We start from the raw sequence: 9,302 nt of genomic DNA on the forward strand, positions 1-9,302 counted from the left end.
TATCCTTTTCGGTATCTTTCCGAAAGAAGTTTTATTTCAAAAAAGAAATATAAGTATAGTTATAATAACCACCTGCTATGGAAATATGTTTATAAAAAAACATTTATTGAAAAATCACAATTTCTCGCTTTTTTTAAATATTTTTTTTTTCTATTTTCTTTTCTTTTTTTTTTGCAATAAATGTCGAGCCAACTCTTCCTCAGATATTTTCCAATAAAATTCACAGTACGGATAGCGCATTAAATAAATTTTTTATATAATGCGTGCTACTACACCAACCAATGTTCCATTGAAGTTAATAGTTTTGATCGTATACGAAGCGTACGTTAAAAAGTTGGTGGACAAAAATATACGCTTAAGACGGACAGACATAGTAACAACAACAACAACAACCATTAGAAAATTTATAATCTTATTCTAATTCATAATAAGCTACGTCCTTTTTGAAAATACATCCATTAGAAAAAAAAAAAGAAAAAAAACAAACTAATTTATGCGTACCATTAGATATTAAAAAGTATTCAAATATTTGTACGAGAAAAAATGGAAATTAATTGTATAAATAATATCATACACTTATATTTTTTAATTTAGTTAACAATTTTGTTGTTATTATTATTATTATTATTAATATTATTATTGTGATTTTTTTGTTTCTTTTCTTTTTCTTTTTAATCGTTTATAAAATATTCATCTTCGTGTTTCACGATCGGATGTACACTGATTTTATGCTTTCTATATATATATATATATATTTGCTAAATATAACGTGAGAAGAATCAGAAAAGTAACAAACAAAATATGAGAGCACTACCATCGGCACTAGGGTATTTTTTTTCATTGATAATATGTAAAATATTGTCATCTGGATACATCAACGCTCTTACTGTGTCTTCTTTTAGATTTTTAATCTCTGAAATTTTCCGATAAGCTTCCCGAAGATATTATATATTATATATTATTTTACATATTGATATTGGTTAAGATAATATACCAATCACGATTAGAATAAGTTCTTACATTATTTTTACAAAAACTTCCATAAAATAATTTCACCGAAGTATAATTCGCAGATACCAATTAAGTGCTTTAATACATAAACCATGTGAGAAATCAATATATTTCTAAAAGTAACTCAATACGACACATGGTGACTGATAAAACGTTCAATCATCATTATCATTATTATTAATATTAATATTATTATTATTATTATTAAGATTTTCTTAACGTGCAAAATCGATGATTGTAAATGCAGATATTTTGATAAGTATTCTGCAAGCACAAATCACAGATGTTGAATTTATTCATTATTGTTTCTTATTTATTTATTTTTCCTTTTTTTTGTTGTTTTTTCTTCTTTTATCTTATTTCTGTTATACCAAAACGATCAATCAGATGAATTCATTTTTGATCAAAAAATTCAGTTCGTAAGATTAGTATATACAAAAAAAGCGTTATCGAGAACTGCTCGAACTGGATCTTGTGTATCGACGATGTCGATGTCGTGGATTATTTTGTGGACTTCGAGAACGACTTCTGGGTCTACGCCTTGGTGGACGAGGACTTCTGCGTCGATTCATCGGCGGCGAACGTCTACGATAACGTGGAGGAGTATTTCTACCACCTCCCCATCGTAATGGTACACGTCTTCCCATTACTGGTGACATTCTGCGCATTGGTATTGGTCTTGGTTTTGGTAACAATACTGGTGCAGCTGTTATTTCTTGACCATCGATTTGTCCTTTAAAATTCATAAATATTCGACTAATATTTGAACGAATCAATTATTTTATAATATTTGTAATGCATTAGTGTTTATCTTACCACCGTCCATATGTTTCATAGCATTTTCAGCTTCATCGGCTGTTTCAAATTCGACATATGCGAATCCACGTCCTTGATTAGGGTGAAGCTTATCCATTGAGAAGTCAACCATTTTGATTTGACCATAAGCTGAAAATATTTCCATTATGTGTTCTTTTGTAACATTCCGGGTCAAGTGTCCAATATGTATCTTTGTTGGCCTTGGAATGGGTGAACGTTCTCTGCGTTTGCGTCGTGGAGAAGGAGACCTATAAATTAAACAAGAACAAGAAATAAATAAAAGCGTAACATATGGTATACTAATATCATTACTCTTCGATAAAGAAATTATAAATGTATATAAGAGATTATTAATATAATAACCTGGAGCGTCCTTTGGGTTTGGGTTTATCAACAACAGAATTACTGCTTTTCTTTTTATCCTTATCTCTATCTCTTTCTCTATCTCGATCTCTATCTCTTTCCCTTTCCCTGTCTCTATCCTTCTCCCTTTCTTTTTCTTTATTATCATGTCGTCTGGATGCATCAACGCTCTTGCTGCGACTTCTTTTGCGGCCTCTATCTCTGGAACTTCCAGACGAGCTTCCAGAAGTACTAGAAGAAGTACTCGAAGACGAACTGGATCTTGAACTACTGCCGCTGCTAGAACTAGATGACCCTGAGCTACTGTCCGATGAACTGCGAGGTCATACGTATCAACATAATTATATGTTTTGAGGCTTAACATAGAATAATTAAAATGATAAAATATACCTGCTACCACTGCTAGAAGAAGATGCAGCACGTTTTTTTCTTTCCTTTTCTCTACCCCTCTCTCTTTTACTTTCCTTATCTGTAGCCTCAGAATCGCTTTTACCTGTACTATCCTTTCGGCTTCGAGCCCTATACATAAAGCGGCAAATGGCGTATATACGTATATACATATACATACAGATACACAGAGGTTATATATTTTCAATGATTTTAAATGCAATCGTAGGAAAAAACATATTAATCGAAACTTTACTTACATTGTAATATTCGTTAACGTTCTCTGATTAATTAAAGATCCAAAGAATACTTTTTCTTGTTAAGGTGTACTGTTCTTTCTTCCTCTTGCTGCCAACAATGACGAATGGCGGCGTTCAATCAAGGCCGCGTCCATGTGTCTTTCGTTAAAATACGATTAATAAAATTTGACAAATAAATATTATATTTTTATTTTTAATATTTCAGACCAAATAAAATTAATTTGATTTTAATACAAATATTATATATATATATATATATACGGAAATTAATAATAATTGTTTTATGGTTTAAGCATTACATTGTGCAAAAACATACGATTGGATAAAAATAAAATGTCTTCGCTCTGATTGGTTGAAATGAAAATGATTTATATAATATTTCTTTATGATTGGTTACAATCGAAATAAAACAGATAAAGTCTCGTTTTGATTGACTGCAATTGAAATAATATAAAAAAAATAATTAAAAATAATTATTTTTTTTAAATAATTATTAATGATTAAAAAATATTTTTATGAAAAATAGAAAAGTTTAGTTAGAAATAATTAAAAGGTAAGAGTCGTCGAATTACCGAACACACCAATCAGAGCGATGGAATGGAAGACATAATTCGCTCTCTCTCTCTCTCTCTCTCTATTCACGTTATATATATAAGTCCTATATACATCTAGTTATACATATACGTATACATATACATATATATATGTCACAGAGAGTTAGGTGGTGTGTTCACGATTGTTGTAAGCATAAGCGACTAAATATTAATTACGTTACGAATGTTTTTGCCGGAGTAACATTCATGTGATGGAAGGTGTAATTAAGAACTTATTACGAATGACTAAAGTGAGAAAAAATGGGAGTCCTCGTAAATCATAGATCTTGCAACTTACAAACAAGTAGCTCCGATGGACGCGGCCATGTTTCCTGGTAGCAGAAATCTTGCCCATTATTAATTCTTCTATTGTGAACCTAGAAGTTGGATTGTGCAGAATGCCGAAATGCGATGTGAAAACAAAATATGTACCAGCAATGTTCGCTTGGACGGTTCTATTAGGAGCTACGACACTTTTTTATTGTTTCCCGTGAGTAATGTGTTCAAGTTTATCCCTAGAGTGTCATTCGTCGGATCATTACATATACGGTTTTTACTTTTATTTACTTTCTATAAATTCTTTAAAAATATGTTATCGCGTTGACGATCACGTTTATTGTTATTTTCAAATTATGCACTTATGTTGGTATTGATCATACAAAACAGGTGTCGATATTATGTCCTTCGATGGGGTTCCCTGGTGCCAGCTTTTCAAGGAGTTATCTCTTTCTTTGTACTGACCAATTTTACACTGGCCACGTTTATGGATCCAGGTGTTATACCAAAAGGTATGTTGATATTCTTAATGGTGAATCGTTGATACTTTCTAGTCAATTTATGTAGAGATGTATGCATTTATAATAAATTTTTAACTTTACGATATGTTTCCTTTTAAGCACCTCCTGACGAAGACAGGGAGGATGACTTTAGAGCTCCATTGTATAAGAATGTTGAGATCAATGGTATTACTGTGCGTATGAAATGGTGTGTTACATGCAAATTTTATAGACCACCTCGTTGTTCTCATTGTAGCGTTTGCAACCATTGCATCGAAGTAAGATTTTATTCTTTATACATGAATATATAAAGTGTCCTAAAATTTATCACCCAAACTGCGACCAGTAAATTATACTCTCGCAGTTTGATCGATGAATCCTGAGATATTTTACATATAAATATATTTTTTACATTTACAGACATTCGATCATCACTGCCCGTGGGTCAACAATTGCATCGGCAGAAGAAATTACAGATTTTTTTTCTTCTTCCTTTTGTCCCTTAGCCTTCATATGATTAGTATATTTGGACTTTGTTTGTATTTCATATTGGAACATCAAAAACAATTGGGAGACGTTGACGCAATTATTTCGTATCCTTTAAACGATACAAATAATAATTAATTCTTGAAAGATTTCTTTTTTCAAGTATTATTAATATATTCCTTAATCATAAACATAGGCTTGTGCTTATGGGTGTGATAATATTACTGTTTCTCCCAATTTTTGGATTAACAGGCTTTCACATAATACTTGTTTCTAGAGGACGAACAACTAATGAACAAGTAACAGGCAAGTTCAATGGAGGTTACAATCCTTTCTCGAAAGGATGTTTACAAAATTGTTGGTATACGCAATTTGGACCACAATACCCAAGGTAATATATTACACTGTCAATTAAATACTATTATGTATTAAGTAAATATATATATATTTTTTGTTTATTCTGTAAAAAAAATGTATTTATTTATTTATTTATTTATTTATTTTTACAGTTTAATTAAGCCTGATAAATATTCAGGAAAGCGACGAGGAGCGTGTACATCTGAGATATCAACCATAGACAGTGAGAACCAGGTAAAAACCTACATGGATAGCAGCAATGGTGTTAGAAATGCCAGTTCAAATGCTTACAATAAGGTAAGAGCTAGTGCAACAACGCTGAACAAAAAAGAAAAGAAAAGAAAACCAAACTTCTCTCGCTTCTGTACACAAAGAAAAAACTTATTAAAAGGCAAAATGTTCTATTTTCCTTGGCATGCTTTTTTAATGCTGTTCTATTGTGCAATGTGCTGCTTTATTTTACACTGTAGATGTGATACACGTTACACAAGTTGGAAAATTTCCTTGATTTACATTAGACTCCAATACATCTCCTCTTTTTACAACTGTTTGTAATTGAACTTGTATAAGTTTAGCTTAATAAGCTTGGTTATTAATCTAACTACCATTTTGCATATGTTTATCCGTAATGTTATATTTCATTAAAACAAATGCTTAGCTGTGAGTTCTCTTCCATACCTGAAACAAAAAAGAAACATTCATTATCAAAATTTCATCTAATCTTGTAATTTATGTCCTTAGAGTACTACAAGCACAAGTGAAGATTCCTTTTCCATTACCAATTTCCAATTCAGAATAGCAGAAAGGTGTTGATTTTATTTGTATATATATTCCTGTCCATCCTAACTAATGCCTCTGCCTGCAGAATATTTACTATGTATGATTATTGTCATGAATATTATAATATTATAATATTGTTAATCATTTAAACGTATTATCTAAAATAGATATTGTAATTATCATTTATAGTTATCCCCTGGTCGTGATGGTTCCGATACAGATATGGAACCAACTGCGTCTCAATCAGCAGATTGCGAGCCCACGCCTCCATTGCAAAGACATGGTTCTAAAAGCAATTTCTTTTTGCCACCCGTCGAAAGTAATGAATCTCCTAGGCATCCTCAACCACCACAACACCGTCATCCAATTCATTATCCTAGAGGCAGTCCTCATCCAAAGCCAAGGTAATAATAATAATAATAATAATAATAAGAAAAGATAACAACTGAAAACTGAGGCTACAGAGGAAGGTTTAATAGAATTATTAAATTTGTCTAATTTCTTCGATAGGGGGATGAATGGATCACGTAGTCATACACCAGACCCATTATCACCGGAAGTAAGTGGTTCTCCTGCTACTGCTCCTCAACGAAATCAAGGTCAAGGAGGTGCTAGTCCAACAATGCAACAACGTATTAAAGCTATTGGAGTACCTACGCCACTTGCCATTTCCAGTCCTATACGCAGGTATGCTCAGATTCTTTAGCCATAATATAGAATCTAAACACATCGTTGTGTCTACAGCTCCCATCTTGGGGATATTTATCAAAAGTTTATTGAAATCAATTTTATTAATATTATTTATATCTCTTAATATATAAAAAAAATTTATTTCTAATAAAAATTTCCCCTCAAAAAAAAAAAAAAGAAATGCTTATCAATAACTTTAATCTTGGAATAAATTGATTAATTATTGAAATTAAAAATATAATTAAATAATTTCATTTACTTGATCCGATAAGACTTTTTAAATTATTCTCATTGCACAAAAATGATTTTGACATAGAGAGAGCAAGAGGGGGAAGCGCCACACTAGTAATAGTTATATTGCATCTTTCAAGCACGCTGCCAATATAAAAATGGATAATTTGTTTTTTTTTCTTTTTTTTTATTTTTTCTTATTAAACATATTTATATCGTCTGTCACCTTAAGTTTGAACAAAATTAAAAAAAAAAGAAAAGATATAACTCTCCTAATTATTTTTCCCCTTCTCTCTATTCTTTTTCTTCTCACTTTGAAAAACTCACCCTCACTCTTGCTCTTATTACTATTATCCTACATTCTTTTTCTCACACTTATTCACTCTATTTTCTCACCTTCCTTCGATTAACTTTTCGAAGGAACAACCTGTCGAAAAGACGATTGTGCGATGTAGTTCACAATAAAATAGTAGAAGGTTAGTCTCTCTGCATGAATACATACTACGAGATCTATGGTATATAGATAAGTTTGTGTCCCACTGCAGGGGGTGGTAACTGCAAGGAGCTGCTCTCTGCCATCATGTTGCAACCTACTGCAGGTAAACACGAACTTCATCCTACGAGGAAATATCGTAGTTTAAAATTGTGCTTTCTTGCATAATGGTTTATAAGGATTGCATTTTAAGAAAAAAAAAAAAAACAAAAAAAATATATATATATATATTTTTACCCAATTAAAACATTTTTGAACAAAAAAAAAAATATACCTAAACAAGTTCTTTTACATACGACACGTACAAACACAACATGTATACACGTATACACGCTCAAACACACGCATATACATATAGCCACATGAACACACACAAGCGACAAGCACGTTGAACACTTACATGTATTTCTTAGGTTCGCTATATGTTTTACTTTCCTTCGATAGATGCTAATTTCTTAACAGGAATGATGCGCTGCTCTCTCTCCTGTATGTCTCGCCAGAGCCGTATTTGTATGGCTACAATGCTCAGCACTCGCATATATTATTAAATATTGGTTCACTGTACTGTGCATTTGTCGATTATATCAACATTCATTTAACATCCCATCGTCCGATTAGGCTCAGAAACCGAAACGGTCAATCTATGTTACAGATCTAATCCAGGTACACCGACGCAGGTACGTCGGCCGGACTTTAGGAGTGAAAGAAACACCAACCTATTATGACGTGCAACAGGGAAATAGTATTGGAATTGGTGGTGGCGGTGGAGTTGGCGGAGTTACTGTTGTTACCGGTTATAGTCCTCAACGACGTTTTTTATCGGAAAGCGAGCTAATCCATGCCGATCATTCTTATTCGAGAACCAACAATACCGTTGACAACATTAGAGAACTTGCAGGGTCCCCGCAGCATGGTGCATATATGTGGAAAGATAATTCACCTGGTAGCTACCAAGTAACGGGAGGAAATATGTCCTCGTCGACAAACACAGGAGCAGCAGCAGCAACAGCGGCAGCAGCGGCAGCAGTAGCAGCAACTCATCAATCTCCTTCTCAGAGACCACCACCACCTTATGATTATTATCGCTCTAATCCAACTAGTCCAACTCAACAATCTTATACAACTGCTCCAAGAGCAGCTTATCATCCAGCTATGAGAGGTGGCGTACCAGTCTTCCCACCCCATCAGCCGCATCAACAGTCGCCGCAAGTTAAAAGAAAAGCTGTTATGGCAACGCCAACAACACCTACTTCTGGCGACACCAGACGTAGACCTATGTCATTTGTTAGAGCATTAGAAATGACGGACTCTATGGAAATGGTCTCTGCTCCTAACGATCCAAGATCGCAAAGACCTACCACACCAACGCCAGACCGAGCTAGTGTCTACGATATGAGTTATGAGATATCCGTATAGCCCATCTTTCCAGTCTCCGTACAATCCTGCCGTTGGACGGAGAGAGTGCAAATACTGCTACCCTTATGCGTCTCTCGTTCAAATCAAGAAGGAACGTACATTACTTACAATATATCCGTCTAAAGGAAAACAAACAAACAAGAAAGCAACAGCAGCAGCAGCAACATTGTATGTTGATATCGAAAATAACATCAACTACATTAAATCCTATTGGTCCAGTCTCTTACATACATATGATCACTTTTCATGTATATTCTTTATACACTAACGCTAACCGAGGAACTATATTATTTTCTTCGAGAGACTAGAGTTAGCGTTATCACGTAAATTATAATTATATTTGTAAAATCGGTAATTACGATAACGATAACGATGATGATGATGATGATGGTAATGATAATAATAATGAGGATGAATATAACAATATCTATAATACTAAAAAAATAATGATCGAATAATGATTATGATTACGATAACGACTATGATGGTGATGATGGTGGTGGTGATGATGATGATTATAACAATGATGAGTGTGTGAAAATTATTATATAATATAATAAAGGCGGCTAGTTAGAGCCATAAGTAATGTTACAGTAATCAACGCGAATATTTTAAAGAGAATGAAAAAGAAAGAGAAGAAAAA

The 9,302-nt window shown here is 33.0% G+C and overlaps 2 protein-coding genes across 2 annotated transcripts; one reads left to right on the plus strand and one right to left on the minus strand.

Moving 5' to 3' along the window:
- Positions 1-887: 887 nt before the first annotated feature.
- Positions 888-2,989, minus strand: LOC122513463 (RNA-binding protein with serine-rich domain 1-B-like). The gene is made up of 5 exons (XM_043629833.1): positions 2,838-2,989; positions 2,581-2,709; positions 2,191-2,505; positions 1,828-2,075; positions 888-1,744 (listed from the first exon to the last, which is right to left on the minus strand). Coding segments are annotated over exons 1-5 (981 nt in total). The 5' UTR covers positions 2,840-2,989; the 3' UTR covers positions 888-1,457.
- A 553-nt stretch (positions 2,990-3,542) lies between these two features.
- Positions 3,543-9,302, plus strand: LOC122513464 (palmitoyltransferase ZDHHC5-B). The gene is given in 10 exon segments (XM_043629834.1): positions 3,543-3,920; positions 4,097-4,218; positions 4,327-4,484; positions 4,627-4,799; positions 4,889-5,083; positions 5,202-5,346; positions 6,019-6,233; positions 6,340-6,516; positions 7,896-7,937; positions 7,939-9,302. Coding segments are annotated over 10 exon segments (2,040 nt in total). The 5' UTR covers positions 3,543-3,828; the 3' UTR covers positions 8,660-9,302.

The sequence above is a fragment of the Polistes fuscatus genome, unplaced genomic scaffold, assembly GCF_010416935.1.
Source record: "Polistes fuscatus isolate 324 unplaced genomic scaffold, CU_Pfus_HIC Scaffold12, whole genome shotgun sequence".
NCBI classification, from domain to species: domain Eukaryota; kingdom Metazoa; phylum Arthropoda; class Insecta; order Hymenoptera; family Vespidae; genus Polistes; species Polistes fuscatus.